The sequence below is a fragment of the Dipodomys spectabilis genome, unplaced genomic scaffold (assembly GCF_019054845.1).
Source record: "Dipodomys spectabilis isolate Male_0828 unplaced genomic scaffold, ASM1905484v1 ptg000693l, whole genome shotgun sequence".
Lineage (NCBI taxonomy): Eukaryota > Metazoa > Chordata > Mammalia > Rodentia > Heteromyidae > Dipodomys > Dipodomys spectabilis.
Window position 1 is genome coordinate 752070 of NW_024871370.1, and position 19826 is coordinate 771895.

General features: G+C 51.8%; 1 protein-coding gene across 1 annotated transcript in view; it reads right to left on the bottom strand.

Annotated features, from left to right (window-relative positions):
* The window catches only part of Ppp2r2d (protein phosphatase 2 regulatory subunit Bdelta), a 28882-nt gene extending 12366 nt beyond the window's left edge, over positions 1 to 16516 (bottom strand). Inside the window, exons 1-3 of the mRNA XM_042672315.1 lie at positions 16359 to 16516; positions 16192 to 16284; positions 1283 to 1380 (exon numbers count right to left, since the gene is read on the bottom strand). Coding sequence (XP_042528249.1) covers positions 1283 to 1380; positions 16192 to 16284; positions 16359 to 16365 — 198 coding nt within the window. The 5' untranslated portion in view covers positions 16366 to 16516. The remainder of the gene's footprint in view (positions 1 to 1282; positions 1381 to 16191; positions 16285 to 16358) is intronic.
* Between the last annotated feature and the right edge of the window lie 3310 nt (positions 16517 to 19826).

The window sequence follows — 19826 nt, forward strand, 5'->3', positions numbered from 1 at the left end:
TCTTTAAGTATGAGACCCTGCAAGTACAAAAAGAAGCTGTAGTAGAAAGATCCAGGGAGGCTAGGCATGACTCTGTGATTTGGGAGTGGGGGGGGGGGGGGGGGGGAGGGCGGACAGGACAGGACAGGACAGTGACCACCTAGAAAGCAGTTCAACTCTCATTCCAGGCAAGGTGCTGCCTAGGCAAATTTATAGCACTCAACACAACTGCTCTGCAGCTCTGGAGGGCAGCGGTGGTTAGGTAAGATGGAAAGTGGAAGGAGGACGTGTGCACAGCAGAGTGCAGCTCACAGTGATCTGTACGCCTACAGCTTTCTTCCATTTAATTCTCTATAGTCAATATCTAAAATCCTAATGCTTTAATATGTATGTTCACTAAAAGTTGTTACGTCTGGATAGGTGCTCCTTTTTAATCTCTGAATTAAGACCAAATATTCCGAGGAGATTCAAAATGCTACTTGAAGCTTCTGCAACTGTGCTGGTTTCTACCTACTGCCCAGCATTTACCACCAAGAACAAGAAGTGGGAGCTCCTTTACTGAATGATTTCCTGTGTGTGTGCTAAGGACTTAGTTCTCTTACATATTTCCTCCCCTCACCATGTCTCACACTTTGCTACAGAAGCCTAAAATCCACCAATAGACAGTTCTAAGTCACAAAGGACAAAATAAATCAGCATCACCTGCCAATCTGGCCACCCTCTCAGAAATCAGAGCAGAATCACCATCCAATTACAGCAGTCCTCACCCCACCCAAATTGTAAGGCCTTGACCATCAACAACTTAAGGTTTGGGTCCGACTACCCTACCCAGCTCAGGGGAAGGGCTCTGAGGAAAGTCTTTGGAGGTGGAGCAGTGAGGGTCATTTATTTCTAGGATTCTTGTGTCTACCAGGTTGCAGCAAGTACAGCCCAGGTGCTCATGCCTGAGGACAGCAGGACAGCTGGAGGAAAGGGGCCATGGGCAGCTCCTTTGGCTACCCCTGTCCTCAGATGAAGGCCCACACGTTCCACCCCATCCCAGTCTGGTCTGTTAACCAGTGAGCAGGCAGGGACTGGCCTCCACTCCAGGTAAGCGACAGTCCTCTGGACTAGGCAGTGCGGCTCACATCTCCCTCACCTCTGAGATCATGTCTGGAAGAGGAGTCTCCATAGTTAATAAGACAAAACCAAAACCAAAGGTGAGGGAAATGCAGTCCTGAGAAAATAATTTTGCTTCCTTTCTTTGTAATTATACAGGTAAGTTCAATGATTCCATTTGGTTTGTGGATTTTAAGTTACTGACCTCTTGTTCCCGCTGAAAAATGACCACTCTGCCACCCTTGTCTCCTGTTGCAAGAAGATCTCCAGAGTAGTTAAACTCAACGGTTGAGATGATATCAGCTGTTAATAAAAGAGAAGCAGTTAAACATAATGCTTTTGGGAGGAATCACAGAGAATATCCAGTACCAAAGAAAGATGAACACATAAAAACTTTCTTTCTACTGGACACTAATGGCTCAAGCCTATAATCCTCGCTACTAAGGAGGCTGAGATCTGAGGATTGTAGTTCGAAGCCAGCCTGGGCAGAAAAGTCTGAGATTTTTATCTCCAATAAAATCTACTCAGAAAAAGCCAAAAGTGGTGCTGTGGTTCAAGGGGTAGATTTCTAGTCTCGAACAAAAGACTGCCCCCCCCCCAAACAAAAAGACTGCTTCTCGGCTATGGAATAGCAAGTCCACTAGCACATTTGAGTTTGACTTCATGGCTCTACTTCTTGGTGTAGGACACATCACTATCTAGTTATTAGGGATACAAGGTAGTAATTTACAAAGTTTACTTTTTAAAGGAGTACAAAAAAAAGAAGACTTGGTTGGTCATAGAAGAATGTTGTCCAATTTTAAGATCTATGCCTAATGCCAATTTTTTAAATGAATCAGATTTTTTTTTTTTTGGGTCCAGTCGTGGGCCTGAACTCTGGGCCTGGGCGCTGTCCCTCAGCTCTTCAGCTCAAGGCTAGCACTCTACCACTTGAGCCACAGCGCCACTTCCGGCTTTTTTCTTTTTGCTTATGTGGTGCTGAGGAATCGAACCCAGGGCCTCGAGCATGCAAGGCAAGCACTCTACCACTGAGCCACCTTCCCAGCCCATGAATCAGATTTTTATACAGCAGTAACAGAAATGTCCTAATTCTCTACACAAATTTCTGTATACCCATGGACAAAAGAACAACACCCACAGTCCAAGCTCTGATTGACTGGATAAAGTCAATGTCTCAAAGATAGTGGCATCAAACAGAGTCATGAGACAGTGGAGATTTCTGATACCACAACTCAGAGATCTTGGACATGAGACTTCAAAGAACAAAAGCCTGCACTGGAAAAGCAGTGCAGCGCCCTCAAGCTGACACTCTGGTTATAGACTACAAAAACTATCTCATCTTTGCCTTGGAAAAAGATGTCACTTTTTTGAGAAATTCTCTTGATGTAGTCTAGGCTGGCCTTGAACTGGTGATCCTCCTTCAGCTTACTGAGGTTCCATGCCTCTCTAAGATGGGGCATTTTCAAAGAAAAGGTCCAGTCTGGGCTCCAGAGGAAGCTGGTCTCCTGTGGCCCAGCCACATATGCCACTTGCTGCATAGAGGAGGACAAGGTCTAGGGAGAGTCCTTGGAGCCAGTCTGGACCTGTCCCATGGCCACAACTGGACTCTGTTCTCAGCCAGCAGTGCTGAGGTACAGGATGGCCGGTTATGCCCACCCCGCAGCTAGGCATCGGGCTAATGCATGATGACTGGCTGAGGCGAGGTACACACCCACATCTCAGAGCACTGCTAGGTGAGGAGTCTGTAAAGGCAGAAACTATGACATGGCTATCACCATCTGCCATTGGTAAGGATAGAGCCAAAAGCTGAGTTTACTTGCAGAACCTCCACAGATGGCCGCAATAGAATGGTTTAGGTGGCTTTTTTTCCTTTCAGTTTTAGCAAGGATTTTAGTATAGCAAGATAAAGTAGGGAAAAATAGAAAAAAGAAGAATTATGCAGGAAATGAGAGCTAAAAACTCTAGAATGCAATTGTTAAAGGTCGACACAAACTTTCTGTACTAACGAACTACAAATAGTAACGAACACGGTTCCTAAAACCTGCTCACGAACATCACACACCTGCCTCTAACTTGGGGCATTCCCTTGAAGTCTTCAGTTAGACCTGGGACAGGGACTGTCTGCTTTTCAGAGGAGTTTGTCCCACCCTTCGTGGTACTGGCCTGCTCTCATGGCCTCATGCACACCAGGCAAGCAACCAACGACTAAACAATATCCCCAGCCTGCCATTCTTACTCAAAATAACCAAATTTGCTTAAATGAGTCTAAAATGGTCTGTGTTGGATTAAAAGAGACCAAATCTATGCCATTTATACCCAGTGGACATACAGCATTGCATAATTAATGATATTTTAGTTGTCAGTGATTTTCAAACTTAATTAAAATGGACTAAATCTTTTAAAAGAGAAATTCCCAAAACTGACAAGTGTTGAAAAATAATTTTCATTAAGCCAAGCCAACATGTATGGGCATAAAATTCGAAACACTCTCTTTAGAGCCCAGACAAGCTCTTAAAATCAAAACCAGGATCTGAACTGAATGTGAACAAAATTATAAAAGCAACAAATTTCAATGATCAACATCATTAATTGTGACTGATGGATGCTAGAGGCATAGATGTGGAACTAACCTAGGACGGTGAGTTGGTAGGGCAAGACCACCACGTGCTAGCTACTGTTTTCTACAGTGTGCCGAGGCATCATCTGGCTGGTGTTTAAATCACTTCAGAAGGGAGGCTACCCCAGGTACACTCAGAGAGCTCAGACACTGAATGTGTTAGGCTGCGTGTGTGTCTGGTCTCCCAACCTCCTCCCTGCCCATACACAGGGCTCAGAAGGAAACTGAAAGGCAGCTGTGAGTGTGAAGGCCGCCTGAGAGGGTGGGCCCAGACCCTTCTGGCCCCAGGACACTGGGGGGGGGGGGGGGGGGGGGAGGAGGGGAGGGAGGGATGGCTCTGCACCTGATGCTGGCAGGGAGATGCAGGAAATCCACTCCACAACCACCAGGTGCACATGCTCTCACCCAGCCCCTGGCAGGCAGGTGTGACTCCCACTTGTTCCACAAAGGTGCAGAGCCAGGCTGCCAGTTCCGCAGACCACTCTGCAATGTCTCAGACCAGGAGGGAAGGCTTCACTTAGTAAGACCACTCATCACAGACTGCCTAACAGCTTCACCGAGACTCCCTTCTCAACATACACAACAGCTCAGCATCCGTAAACATGGTGAAAACTCACTGAAACTAAGGTGATGGAGGGGACAGGGGGAGAGAGTGAAGGAGAGAAACAGAGGGAGGTAGGGAGGGAGGGAGACAGAATGAATATACATGATCCAAGAGTCAACTCCAGCCACTCAATGTCTCATGGTGCTGCACCTTCTAATGGTGTCTGAACGGCTGAACTACTCCCGGTAGTACAACCTCTGCTTACCTGGGAGCCGGCTCACAGCCCTACCTGACAGACCAAGAGGCTGTCAGTGCTGGCAGCATTGGAGGTACAACACAACAGGGACCTTAGAGACAAACAACCTGCTAGGAGGACTCAATGATATGAAATCCAAATCAGAGCAACAACAATAAAAACTGCCAGACCGCTTCTAAAGGTCAGAGCATGAAGAGCTAGACAAGAAAGAGGCAATCAGGATGAGGTTCAGGGCCCACTGCTCACCACAAAGGGCTGACCAGAGCCAGCCTAACTAAGGCACAGATATGGGCCAAGGACAGAGAGGAGTCCAACTATTTCCAGGGGAAACACAAAAGGAGGGAGTCTGAAGTCTCTACACAGGCTGCAGAAAGAGTAGGTAAAATACCAGGCACTCTCAAAATTCTAACAAAAAGCAAACAAACAGCACCTTTAACTTAGGATGCTGTGCCTTTTTTATTTTTATTTTTGGTGGTAGTTGCGAGGCTGGTGTTCTGTTGTGGAACCACATGTCCAGTCCTCTAGCCAAAACTTTGTATATTGGTTGGTACTAAGGCTTGAACTCAAGGCTCTTGTTTGGCTTTTACCACTCAAGGCCGACACTCTACCATTTCACTTGCAGACTTTCCCACCTGTGCTGGCTTCAAACTGCGTTCCTCACATCTTTGCCTCCAGAGTAGCTAGGATCACAAACTATTGGATAATAGCAGGTTCATCCAGGCTGGAGTGTGACAACAGGTCACCCAATCTGAGTCTATCTGTGAGGCTGTCACCAAACACCCCAAGCAGACAGGTAATTTGCATACAGTAAGCCACCAGCACCTGGCTCCTAGTAAAGTTTTTAATGAAGACTGAGGAGTAAGAATACTTTCAAACTGCAAAGGAGGAAATGAAGAGTCCAAGAGCATCTCAGGGGAGTGTCTTTAACATTATCAGCTGATGTTTAAAAAAAAATAGAACTAAGGAAGTGGCACTGTGGCTCAAGTGCTAGAGCACTAGCCTTGAGCTGAAGAGCTCAGGGACAGCACCCAGGCCCTGAGTTCAAGCCCCATGACCGACAAAAAATAAATAATAAATACATACATAAGTTGTAGAACAGTTTTTAGCTGGGTGCAGATGGCTCACACCTGTAATCCTAGCTACTCAGGAGGTTGAGATCTGAGGATCATGGTTCAAAGTCAGCCCAGGCAGGAAAAGCCCATGAGACTCTATCTTCAATAACCCACCAGGCACCAGTGGCTCATGCCTGTAATCCTACTCAGAAGGCTAAGATCTAAGGATCTCAATTTGAAGTTTGTGGGATTCTTTTTTTTTTTTTTTGGGTCCGGTCATGGGACCTGAACTCTGGGCCTGGGCACTGTCCCTCGGCTCTTCAGCTCAAGGCTAGCACTCTACCACTTGAGCCACAGCACCACTTCCTGGCTTTTTTCTTTTTGTTTATGTGGTGCTGAGGAATCGAACCCAGGGCCTCATGCATGCAAGGCAAGCGCTCTACCACTGAGCCACCTTCCCAGCCCAAGTTTGTGAGATTCTTATCACCAATAAACTAATCAAAAAAAGCAGGAAGTGGCGCTGTGGCTCAAGTGGATAAGAGTGTTAGCCTTGAACAAAAGAAGCTTAGGGACAGAGCCCAGGCCCAGAGTTCAAGCCCCATGACTGGCAATAAATAAATAGATAAATAAAAATAAAAAATGGAACTAAATACAGGGGAAACTAATCATACAAAAATCGGGCAATCATTAGTTCTAGGAAAAATATAAAGTTATTTGAAAAAGAAAATGTACAGGCTTAGTAGTGAATAACACACATTAACACAGTGGTCATGTAATAAACACTTGCAACAGCATTCTCCCATCTGTTTCTGGAAGGCCTACTTGGGCTGCAGGCAGTGTTAGTCAAAAACCATCTTCTCTCCTCCCTAAGACTCTGTTTGTGTGAGCCGAGCAGTGGAGTCAAGTATTCATAAAACAGCAGGGACTTATGCAGTGACCCAGAGTTCTAGAGAAATCCACTGAAAGAGACTATGTAAAACCACAACTCCCTCCCACACAGATCTAAGATTCTGTCTCTCTCTCTCCAAAGTAACAGTAAGGTTCAAGTGGTGGAGCACCAGCTAAGCAAGCAAACCAAGCCAAAAGTATTGAGTTCAAACTCCAGTGCTGCCAAAAAAAGAAATGAACATCGATGGTGTATCGAGCGCTTTTACAACTTGTTTTGTAGACCAAAGACATGCTTGAACAGTTCCAGCAAATTGTGAAACACGGGGCTGGGAAGGTGGCTCAGTGGTAGAGCGCTTGCCTTGCATGCCTGAGGCCCTGGGTTCGATTCCTCAGCACCACATAAGTAAAAAGAAAAAAGCCGGAAGTGGCGCTGTGGCTCAAGTGGTAGAGCGCTAGCCTTGAGCTGAAGAGCTGAGGGACAGCACCCAGGCCCAGAGTTCAGGCCCCACGACCGGACCCAAAAAAAAAAAAATTGTGAAACACTTCAAGGCAGCCTAGAGAACATGAGCTCTAGACACAGCGCTGGAACTGAAATCCTGACTGCAGCCCCTGCTACTCTGTGGCCGTGGCAAAAGGGCTAGCTTTCCTAGGAGTTAATTTCCTCATGTATAAAATGCCAGCAATACTGTAGCACTTCCAGCTCACGGACAGTGCCCAGGCTTCAGGAAGCTAAATATATGGCCTAATAGAAATCTGGATTTGCTGTCAAGATCTAAGATAACATACTATTAATAAAGCAAGCAGGCCACAAAATAATATTTGTGAGTAGGACTCTAGCCTAGTAAAAGCTGGAGTTAACAGTTAAACAGCCTCTGCTTCTACACTAACTAAACTGTAAAATGCACATAAGGAGATGAACGCATAGAGAATGGTTAAAAAGAAGCCTAGTCAGGAAAGTCCTCTGAGGACGACTCCAGGCTGCATTCTCTCTTTTTTTTTTTTTTTGTCGGTCATGGGGCTTGAACTCTGGGCCTGGGCGCTGTCCCTCAGCTCTTCAGCTCAAGGCGAGCGCTCTACCACTTGAACTACAGCGCCACTTCCGGTTTTCTAGTGGTTTATTGGAGATAGGAGTCTCACAGTCTCTCCTGCCTGGGCTGGCTTTGAACCATGATCCTCAGATCTCAGCCTCCTGAGTAGCTAGGATTACAGGCATGAGCCACCAGCGCCCGGCAAGGCTGCATTCTTAACACAGCTCCATCATGCAGGGTCTAGAGTGGCACTGCTTTGAGTACTGGGGTTCTGAACACAGGGCCTCATGCTTCCTGGGTAGCCACTATTCCACGAGGGCCGCCCGTCCCTTGTTTTCCTTGCAGTCTCGATTTTTTGTGCAAAGCCAGCCTAGACTGTGTTCCTTTCACTCTGCACTTTCTACATAGACGGGAGGCCAGGTGCACTTCACCATGCTCGCCTTTCTTCCTTTCGATGGGGTCTCACATGTATACCAGGTGCAGGCCTGTTATCCTCCCAACCTCTACGTTCCAAGAAGCTACACACCAGCTGCTTTTAAAAGTCTGCCTTGGCCCTGTCATCCCCACAGCTCACAATCTGCTTAGGAGCAACGGTCCTCATGGTGTGACCTATGGGATCCTGGGTCCCCAAGGACATCTGGGAGGACACAAGGTGACAGAGCCACATTCTTAACACCAGCGATGCCTGGCCTACCATCATGGTGCTGCCATCGCCTGGCATCGCAGAGGCCATGCGGTGAAACTGGGGCCTTTGGCACAGAACAGCTGGGGCTGAACGGTGTGTCTGACATTTGTTACACAGGAAAAGAGAAAGAGCCAGTCTTACTTAGAAATGCCACTGATGGATGTTAAGATAATTAATTTCATGAAATTCAACCCTGTGGTAGAGTCTTCTGTGCTTGCTGTGGTACACGAGGCACTGTACAAATGAGGCGCTTCTGCTGCTGTCAAGAACATGTCCAGGAAAGTACCTGCACAATCGGCTGTCTGAAAGCTCAACCACCCCAGGAACACACACAGGATGCTTGTTTTATCTGAAAGAAGAACTGACTCACTGTGGTCATACAGACTTCAGTATGTGGCAGAATTTCCTTGAAAATGAACAAAATGACATTCTCATTTCACAGAAGGTAACCCAACTGGTTGCCAACAATAAAGTCCAGGCTCTTTACTCAGGAGGCTGAGATTTGAGGATTGCAGTTCAAAGCCAAGCCTGGGCAAGAAAGTCTGTGAGAAGCCAATAAACTAGAAGGAAAAAGCCAGAAGGGGCACTGTGGTTCAGTGATAGAGCGCTCGCCTTGAGCAAAAGGAGCTCAGGGGCAGCACTCAGGTCCTGAGCTCAAGCCCCAGGACCAGCAAAAATAAATAGATAATCATAGTAAAAATCTAGCCTCTCTGGAACAAACTGAATTCTGGGAACTTTGTACCATCGGCAGCTACAAGGACTGCTTCCCCGCCAGGCGCTGTGACAGTCTCTAACACGACTGTCTTTGGTCTAACATAATAAAATATGCCAGCATTTAATAGAGCCAGGCACCAACAATTCCCAATGACCAACAATCATGTTATCAAGTCACACACGATTCAGTGGCAAGAAAGCCACTGAAAGCACAAGACTAACCTAACAGGGTGTAAGAGGTTCCATCACAGGGTTCTGGACTCTGAAGTACAACCACACTTGGACAAGCCCCACCTTGGAGTGGTGTTGTGGTATTAGAATACCCCATTACCTGTAAAGACTGTTAACCACTACATGTGGTTAACACTACATGTACGTGTGAGGCAAAACTTTCTTTACACACTTCAACAAAGCAACTGCAGAGATCAGACTTGGAAGTTCTGTCTAAGAGAATTTGAATTTGCAAAAGTTATTTTTATTAAGCATGTTAACATGTAGACTTACCATTATTGAAAAAAGGTAAGTATTTTAGGCTGTTCTAATTTCAAAGAAGTAAATCTTGGTAAATATAAACCACAGAGACAATCATGTCCAGGTCTTCAGTATGAAAATATGGTAAAGACAAGAGAATCCTTAGGAAATTATACAAAGGATTTGTGTTATTTCCAGGCCTGTGTCTATCTGTACCTTGATCACAACCCTTCCATCACTAGGCCCATCTGCCACGTGGGCCTCAGCTGCTTTGTCTCTGGGAAGGCAGACCGAAGTTCAGTGGCCGTACCAGAGACAATCTGGCTGGCAAAGCCTAACCTACACACTAGTTGGCCCTTCACAAAAAAAGTTTGTGGTCCCCTGATTTACTTTCAACTTTTGTTACCACAAATTCCCAGAGGGACCTCTGCTTCACCCTGTCTCCAGACCCTCTGCAGACACCAGAGTGACCTTCCTAGAGTCACAATGCTGCCGTCAGTCCTCTGCTCAGGGCCTTCCAGGCTTCATCGCTTACAGCACAACTCAAGGCCTTGGTAGGGTATTCAAGGCCTTCAGCATCATCCCTGAGCCACGCCCTCCTCTCATCTTTATGCTTTTAGTTTTTCAGGTAGCATCTCTCCTTAACTGTCTGAGCTGTTCTGGAACCAAGATCCTACTGTCTGTGCCTTTTGAGTAGCTTGGAACACTTCTCTGAATCCTTATTTTCTTTACACAGAAGAAACCAATCACAGTACTATGAAGTAACGACTCTAAGTTTGTATTCCCAATACCATAACTGGATAACTCTTTAGAAGTACCTTTCTCACATTTCAATATCTCTGAAACTAATGTATCTTCTTTTCTATTTTTACATTTTGTTATTGTTGTTATTAAGCAGTTGAACAAAGGGTTACAATTCCTTGAGTCAGGTTATGAGTAGAATGCAGCTTGGTCAGTGTCACCCTTCCCTTTGTTCTTCCCCTGTTTCCCCATTCCCTTCCCTACCCTCAAATTTAGATGTATTTTCTATTCAGTGAAACAGTGTAACTTCTTGATGAAACCAAGTTTCCTTAATTTTGTTACTTTCTCCCATTTCTTTCTTCCAAAGACTATTCTGACTCTAAAGAAAACTTAATCTAAAGGATTACTAGACCATCCTCATCAAGATTCAGCCTTGAGTTAAGGAGACAAAGCTTTAGTTCTGTCTGCTCCTATTTCTTTAAGTTAGGAAAAAAAAGATTAGTGCCTAATTCAAAGCAACAGATTAGGAAAATAATCAAGTAAAAAGTCACAGAATTTAAATATAAAACGTCAAAGCGCAAAGGAATTAGTTATTACCAAGATAAATCAAACTTTAGAAAATCAGGTTCAACAGAGGACTCTTTCCATCCCAGCCCTCTCCCAGTTGCTCTTGGAAAGTGATAAACATACAAAAGCTAAGACTGGCTACTTCCCTGTAAGTAAGCAACTGAAATCATGTACAAAAACAGCCCTACTCAGGCACCAGTGGCTCACACCTGTAATCCCAGCTACTCTGGAGGCTGAGATCTGAGGACTGCAGTGCGAAGCCAGCTCAAGGAGACCAAACCAAGAAACTCTTATCTCGAGTTAACTAGAGTGAAGTGTGGCTCCAGCGGTAGAATGTCCCCAGCTTTGGGGAGGGGGAAGCTAAGAAAGAGCAATAAAGCCCTGAATTCAATCCACTAGTGTGCACACACACTTACACACACTCACACAAGCAGCCTATGTCTGCCTTGCAGGGCCCAGTTACTTCTTGCCACCAAGACGACTACTCTCCTCAGCTTGAGAGTTCTCAGAAAGCATTATCCCGGAAGCCGTACATCCTAGTATTATGTTGGTAAACGCTCCTTTACACATCTCTTCTTCCTTTGTGCTCAAAGGCTTATTTTGGCCCAGTTCTGAGACCCCACAATGGTCTCCATCAGCCCTGGGCCAGTCACAGCAGTACACATGGACTCTAGAGCAGGAAGCACAGCTGGAGAGCGCTGGCTCCCCCGTGTCTAGTTTTCTGTATCTGAAGGTGGCATGCGCAGCCCCTGCCTCTGAGGGCTGTGTGAGGACTCACTCCACAGACACAGGTAGAGTCCTCTGAGCACTCCCAGGCATGCAGACATCCACTGCTGTCTGCTTGGAGTCTTGGGAGACACTGCTAGCAAATGACACTGCTTCTCACTTCTCTTTGGAGGCCCTAGAACTCACTCACTGCTTTGATCCTTACTCGCCTAGACCACCCTCTGGCAGGAAAGGAAAAGCAAGTTGCTGTGGTCAGTCACTCTTGTACTGGCCACCAGTAGGACAATTAACTAATTTCTTCGTGAACCCAATTCACTCTCAGTGGCAGAGAGGTGGAAATTTCTCACAGCACTGTGACTCTTAGCATGACAGCTGACCTGACCCACAGCAAAACCCAATCAAAAAACAAAAAGCATCAAATGGCACACAGTTTAGTATTTGCATTCAGAGTTATAGCTGATATCATAACCAGTTAAAAATTATGTTTTAAAAACAAAGAATTTTTTTTTTGGGGGGGGGGGGGTCTGGTCGTGGGGTCTGAACTCTGGGCCTGTGCGCTGTCCCTCAGCTCTTCAGCTCAAGGCTAGTGCTCTACCACTTGAGCCAAAGCGCCACCTCCGGGTTTTTTCTTTTTACTTATGTGGTGCTGAGGAATTGAACCCAGGGTCTCAGGCATGGAAGGCAAGCGCTCTACCACTGAGCCACCTTCCCAGCCCCAGAATTAAAAAAAAAAAAAAACCCACCTCTTCTCATTTTCTAGCTCTACAACCTCTGCAATGTGCCTGTGCTGCCCGGTCCCATTTCCCTGTCCCCAGCAGCCCCACGGCACCAAGAGGACCCCCTCGGCCTGAACTCTAAGCCACGCTGATTCCCCAGTACTGTGCTAGCCGAGGCCAGCCACCACACAGGGCTCCATGGAACTCTTCAATGCTGGGTTCAGACCCAAGAAAGTCTCACATGGCATGAGTTTAGCAGGAAAATTTCATAATACCTTAGGCTCTATGGGCCAAGCATCAACAACCTCTGAGAGCATCCATCTCTTATTTATCACCATTTCTCTTCCAAGTTTCGCCAGAAGTAGCCCCTTCTCCCCCCCCCCACCCCCCACCCCCGCCTTTTCTTTGGAACTCTATTTTGAACTTATGGCTTTCAGCATTCTAAATAAGCTCTCTACAATTAGTCTAGACCTCTGCCCCTTTGGGACATTAGTTTTTGTAGATAAGGCCTCTGACTAACTTTGCCCAGGCTGGTCTCAAAATTAAATCTTCCCAGTGGGCACTGGTGGCTCATGCCAATAATCTTAGCTACTCAGAAGGCTGAGATATGAGGATTGAGGTTCAAAGCCAGCCCAGTAAAGTCTGTGAGACTCCTATCTCTGGTAAACTACCAAGAGAGCCAGAAGTGGAGCTATGGCTCAAGTGACAGAGCACTAACCTTGAGCACAAAAGGTCTAGAACAAGCTGGGTGCTGATGGCTCACGCCTGTAATCCAAGCTACTCAAGAGGCTGAGATCTGAGGATCAAGGTTCAAAGCCATCCCGGGCAGGAAAGTCTGTGAAACTCTTATCTCCACTAAACCACCAGAAAACCAGAAGTGGCGCTGTAGCTCAAGTGGCAGAGCGCTAGCCTTGAGCTGAGGGACAGGGAGCGCTCAGGCTCAGAGTTCAAGCCCCAGGACCGACAAAAAAAAAAAAAAAACTAGAACAGTGCCCAGGCCCAAGTCAATCTTCCTAACTCCAGTTCCCAAGCAGGTGGGATTATAGGCATGTTCCCCACCACATCTGGCTTTAGGACTACCTTCTTGTTAGTTGTTCCTCTCTCTCATGATCCACTGAATGGAATAACACAATTCAAATGAACAATATGATGAGCATTTGACAAAATACATTTGACAAAATAATGTATCAATTCTGATGAATGACTATGCCCACGGTGTCTGTGGAATTATACCAGAAAGCTTCAAATACATACAATTAAAAAAAAAATAAATGGCCAAAGCCAGCTGCTGGTGGCCCATGCCTGTAACCCTAACTATTCAAGAAGCTGAGATGAGAGTTGTGGCTCAAAGCCAGCCTGGGCAGGAAAGTCAGTGAAACTCTTTCCTCCAGTTCATCACTCAAAATCTGGTATTGGAGCTGTGGCTCATGTGGTAGAGGGCTAGCCTTAAGTAAAGCCAGGGATAACATCTAGGCCTTGAGTTCAAGCCCAAGGATACAGATACATGAAAACACACACACACACACACTTTCTCCTCTCCAACCAGTGTAAACTATGCATTTAGATCAATGTTTCTTTGGGGGAGGGGGAGAGAATACTATTTCTGTAAGTGTAAAGTTACACTTAAATACATCATTCTAGGTAATTTAAATTTCAATTCATTCAGCTTATCAAAAAGTATAATTGAGAATAGAAAATAAGAGAGACCCGCCTGCTCACTCTAACAGAGCCACACGGATCTTTGAGGGGACCTACTGCCACTCATGTGAACGTGGAAAATTAAACAGTGCGGTATTTTTAAGTCAGGCTGGAAGATCCATGAAGTATTTAGGTTATGTAAAAAGCCACCTGCCCAATCTCAAGCCATCTACCTCTGTAGACTTCGGAGAGCTGGGTCTCACTTGCGTAATGACCTTGGCTGGCTGAGGAACTGCAGATGCTCTCCAGGGTCGCAGGCCAAGCCAGGGAGAGGCCCAGGATCACTGACGGAGGGGGCAAAGGGTCAAGAGCCGCTGAGGTGGTGCAAGGCGGCCCTGACAACACAGGCTGTGTATTTGGCCAGGAAAGATGTATATGGTGCACAGACAGACCATTCTTAGGAGAAAGCAAAAGGTCTAGTGTTTGGAGATGGATGAACAACTACAACAAAAAAAGCAATCACGACTACACAGGAAGAAATATTAACCTACAAGTTTCCATGTGCCCTGGCGCTTCCTCTCAGGGCTCTCCCTGTCTACCGCCTTACAACACGAGAGTTCACGCACGCGTGGCTGTCACTGTGGGAAAAATGCCTCGGGGTCAGGAGCAACATCTGGAGAGGGACTTGCAGAGCGCAGGAACGGAGCTCCATCCCCACGAGGCGCAGCGGCTCTGGGGACTCCAGAGATCCAGGGACCAGTCGGTTCGACCTCGTGGTCAACAGAGCCGAGAGGGTGTGTGTGGGGGGGAGCCGGGATCAGGACCAACAGCATGCTGGGGAGGGGGGCGGTGGAATGGGGATGGCCGTCCCCGTCCCCGGACCACTCCCGGCCCGGCCCGGCCCAGCCCTCCTCACTCCCGGGCCGGCCAGTCCTCCGGATCCGGGGACCACCCCCGGGCCGGCCCGGTCCAGCCCTCCTCACTCCCGGCCCGGCCCGTCCTCCAGATCCGGGGACCACCCCCGGCCCGGCCCAGCCCTCCTCACCCCCCCCCCCCCCCCCCCCCCGGCCCGGCCCAGCCCTCCTCACCCCAGGCCCGGCCCGGCCCGTCCTCCAGATCCGGGACCACCCCCGGCCCGGCCCAGCCCTCCTCACCCCCGGCCCGGCCCAGCCCTCCTCACCCCCGGCCCGGCCCGGCCCTCCTCACCCCCCGCCGGCCGGCCGGGCCCTCCTCACCCCCGGCCCGGCCCGGCCCAGCCCTCCTCACTCCCGGCCCGGCCCGTCCTCCGGATCCGGGGACCACCCCCGGCCCGGCCCAGCCCTCCTCACCCTCGGCCCGGCCCGACCCAGCCCTCCTCACCCCCGGCCCGGCCCGGCCCTCCTCACTCCCCGCCGGCCCAGCCCTCCTCACCCCCGGCCCGGCCCTGCCCGGCCCTCCTCACCCCCGGCCCGGCCCGGCCCAGCCCTCCTCACCCCCGGCCCGGCCCTCCTCACCCCCGGCCCGGCCCTCCTCACCCCCGGCCCGGCCCTCCTCACCCCCGGCCCGGCCCAGCCCTCCTCACCCCCGGCCCGGCCCGGCCCTCCTCACCCCCGGCCCGGCCCGGCCCAGCCCTCCTCACCCCCGGCCCGGCCCTCCTCACCCCCGGCCCGGCCCTCCTCACCCCCGGCCCGGCCCGGCCCGGCCCAGCCCTCCTCACCCCCGGCCCGGCCCTCCTCACCCCCGGCCCGGCCCTCCTCACCCCCGGCCCGGCCCAGCCCTCCTCACCCCCGGCCCGGCCCGGCCCAGCCCTCCTCACCCCCGGCCCGGCCCGGCCCAGCCCTCCTCACCCCCGGCCCGGCCCTCCTCACCCCCGGCCCGGCCCTCCTCACCCCCGGCCCGGCCCTCCTCACCCCCGGCCCGGCCCAGCCCTCCTCACCCCCGGCCCGGCCCAGCCCTCCTCACCCCCGGCCCGGCCCGGCCCTCCTCACCCCCGGCCCGGCCCAGCCCTCCTCACCCCCGGCCCGGCCCGGCCCAGCCCTCCTCACCCCCGGCCCGGCCCAGCCCTCCTCACCCCCCGCCGGCCGGCCCAGCCCTCCTCACCCCCGGCCCGGCCCGGCCCTCCTCACCCCCGGCCCGGCCCGGCCCTCCTCACCCCCGGCCCGGCCCAGCCCTCCTCACCCCCGGCCCGGCCCAGCCCTCCTCACCCCCGGCCCGGCCCGGCCCAGCCCTCCTCACCCCCGGCCCGGCCCAGCCCTCCTCACCCCCGGCCCGGCCCGGCCCAGCCCTCCTCACCCCCGGCCCGGCCCTGCCCGGCCCTCCTCACCCCCGGCCCGGCCCTGCCCGGCCCTCCTCACCCCCGGCCCGGCCCTCCTCACCCCCCGCCGGCCGGCCCGGCGCGGCCTGTGTCCCCGCGGACGGCGCGGGCGGACGTGGCCGCGGCCCGGCCGGCGGCTCCCGCGTGACCTTGCGCCCGGCGGCCGGGCGGGCCTCACCTTCCGCCACGTCCTCGTCCACGGCGCCCTTCACCTGAGAGAAGCACCACTGCAAGTCGTTGCCGCCCGCCGGGCAGCCGCCGCCTCCGGCTCCTGCAACACAACGGGCGGTCAGGGCCGGCCCCGCCCGCGCGCCGCCCCGCCCGCCGGCCCGCGCGAGGCCTTACCTGCCATGGCCGCGGCGCGGGACGGCGCCCGCCCAGCCGAGCGCGGCCGACCGGAGGCGCCCGCAGCGCTCAGCCCCGGCCCCGGCCGCTGCTGCCGCCGCCGCCGCCGCCGCCGGGGAGGGATTTTTTTCCCTTTTCAAAATGGCGCCCAATGCCCGTCGCTCCGTCGGATGACGTCATCTCCCTCCGCCTCCACCAGCAGCCCGGGCCGCGGGGACTGCCGGGGGCGTCCCGCGAGCCCAGTGCGCCTGCGCAAGCCGCCCGCCCCACACCCGCCGTCCCCCCGGTCCCAGCAGGGATGCGTGGGTGGGGCGGCGGGCGCGAGCCGGCTTCCCCGTCCTCCGCCTGCCGCGAGGCTGTGGTGCGCTCGGCGGTTCCCGCGTCTCTGAAGGCTACGGGCCAGCTTCCGAGGCCGTCTAATTTTTTGCCGCGGGGAGGCCCCGCCCCTTCCAGCGTTTCCGCCAATGGGAGCGTGATCCCTTTGCGGAGCGGCCAATGGCGTGTGCTCGGCGGGCGGGAGGGCGGGACCTGTCGGCGGCCCGCGCCTGGGAGCGCCGCGTCCCCGAGGCCCCCACGCTCACCAGTGGGAGCCTCGGAGACGCAGGTCCCCCGCGGGAGCCCACCGGGGCCCGGGTTCCCCAAGCAGCCCCGGGGTAGCGAGTGTGAGTGGCGCCCCGCACCGGCGCGCGCTCGGCGTCCGCGCCCACCCGCTCCCGGCGCGCAGCGGGGTTGGCGGGGGCTTCCTCCCCGCCGGCGCGGGGCCGCACCCTCCCAGGCGGAGTCCCCGCCGGCGCGGCGCGGACGCGGCCCAGGAGCGAGCCCCGCGGGCCGGCGGCCCGGGGCGCGCCCGAGTCCCCGCGAGGCGCGTGCAGGCGGGCGCGGGCGTCGGCGCGGGGCCCGGGCTCCCGCGGCTCCCGCGGCTCCCGCTCCTCTTCCACCCTCCGGTTTTGCGTGGGCTTTGCGCAGTTGGGCCAGACCCGAAAACGAGCCTGGCGTCCGTTCGGCGTTAGGGCCTCGGCTCCGGGCTCGGCGCGCCTCGCAGGCCCGTACGCGGCCGCGCCGGCCACCCCCCCCCTGCGTGGCGGCTCCACTCGAGTGGGCGGCGCGCCGGACGCCGGGGTCAGGCCCGAGCCGCCCCTCCCGGGCGGGGCAGTGCTGGCGGGGCAGTGCCGGCGCGGCCCCGTAGCCCGTCCGGTCCCGTCCGGTCCCGTCCGGTCTTGCTCGCCCCCGTGGACGCGACTCTCAGCAGACAGTTCTGCGGGGGCCCTGCTCTGTCCCTTCTCAGTTCCCCTCCGCCCTGCGCGTGGTCTGACTTCCCGACCCGGGTTCTTGTACTCGGTCTCGTTTTGGGGAGAGCGGGCCGGGCCGGGCCGGAGCAGTGTTCCCTCACCGTGGAGGCACGGGTGGCCGGACGCCGCCCCGCTGACAGCCGCCCTCCCGCGGGGCTCTCCCCCGGGTGCAGTCCCGCGTTCACTCCGCTCGCGATTTGTGACGTTATTGGAAATGTAGTCGCGCGGACTTTCCTTGGCGTCAAAACGAGCCCCTCCGAATCCCGGCTGGGAGTGCGGCTGGGAGCCGCGGCGGAGGCGGAGGTGGCGCCCTTGGTAGGACGATCTGTTGCTTGGTGAGGGTGGAGTGTCCAAGTCACTCCTGCCGCTGTGTTTCATCCTGCTGCGCCCTTTCATCCAGTGGGGAGTGTGTTATGAAATTCTCTATTCCAGCTTTATAACGGACACATCGTTTTGATAGATTGCACCCTTTATCAGTATGAAGTCTCCTGTAATGCTGACTTGCTGTGAGTGTAGCCGCTCATTCTTGCTCAGAGTTCCCATTTGCTTGGAAGGCCTTTTTCCCGTTCTTTCAGTTTTGGGGGCTGTATTTGTTTGGCTGTTGAGGTGCATATCTTACAGGCAGCAAACAGTGGGGCCTTGTTTTTTTTTTTTTTTGGTCCAGTCATGGGTCTTGAACTCTGGGCCTGGACACTGTCCCTCAGCTCTTCAGCTCAAGGCTAGCACTCTACCACTTGAGCCCAGCGCCACGTCCGGCTTTTTTTTTTTTTTTTTTTGCTTATGTGGTGCTGAGGAATTGAACCCAGGGCCTCAGGTATGCAAGGCAAATGCTTTACCACTGAGCCACCTTCCCAGCCCCCTTTTTTTTTAAATTGAATCTGACTTGCCAGTTTGTGTCTTTTAACTGGAGAAGTGAGATCATAATATGCAACTTTATTACCAAAAGGTATGCAGTAATTCCTGTCATTTTGTTATTTCCTAATATTTGATTATTTCGGAATCTTCATTTATTCTTCTACTCTTTTAGTGAGGTTTATTCCTCATTGTATTCTCACTGTTTATTTTCCTTTCCATGTCTAGGATTCCTAAGTATCTTCTGTGGTGCCTAATCAGTGGTCACGAATTCCTTGAGTCTGTGTTTCCTTAAAGGTTTTTCTTTCTCTTGTTATTAGGAAGGATAGTTTTTCTGCATACCATAATCTTGGTTGGCTGATATTTTCTTTCAAGAGATGAAAGACACGATTCAATGCCTGGTTATTGAAGTTTCTGTTGAAAAAAAACAAAACACCTGTCTTTATATGTGGCTTGTTGCTTCTTTCTTGCAGCTTTTGATATTTGTTCTTTGGCTTGTTCACTTGATGTTTTAGCTGTAATAGGGTGTGGGGGTTCTTTTCTGACCCTGTTGTTTGGCACTTAGAATGTCTCTAGTATATGATTTTCATTTCTCCTAAGATTAATGGGAAATTTTCTGCAATTATTTTATTGGATATGTTACCTATGACTTTAGTTTGTACCTCTTTACCTGCTGTGCCAGTGTCATTTAAAGTGGTGTCACTAAGATCTTAGGAGTTCTGTTTTACTTTCTTAGCTTTTTTCTGTATTGTCTGAATGTTCTAATTCATCTACTTTATTTTCAAGCTCCAATTACTGTCTTGCACTTGACACATTGTATTGGTGAGGCTTTCCAATGAGTTCTGTATTTGGTTAACTAAGATTCTCCTTTCCATTTTCATATTTTTGGAATGGATTGAACTCAGGGCTTCGTGTGTCCTATGGGGTGCTCTGGCGTGGGAGCCTTGCCCTCGCCTATTTTCAAAAGTTAAATTTTGTTTGCTTTCAGAATTTGTTGAACTCCTTTTTCCTTCCCTGCATTGTATCCCTCACTTCACTCAGCTAATTATTCGTATTTGTAATTCACTTAGATGTTTGTAAATATCTTATAATCATTTTTTGAAATTATTGGATTTCATCCACTTTCGAGTCTGTTACTGTGGAGGCGCCACGTCTCTTTCTTGTATTTCTTTGGTTCTGCATAGGGCTTTGCACATCTGGGGCCAAGTCTTTGGCTTGCAGCTCTCATCTCCTGTGCTCTCTGGCCTGGGGCATCGGCAGTGTTCAAGGGCGACTAGGTGGTGGCAGGATTGAGGGGCAGTCTCCCACTACCTGGGGGTGTAGCTCA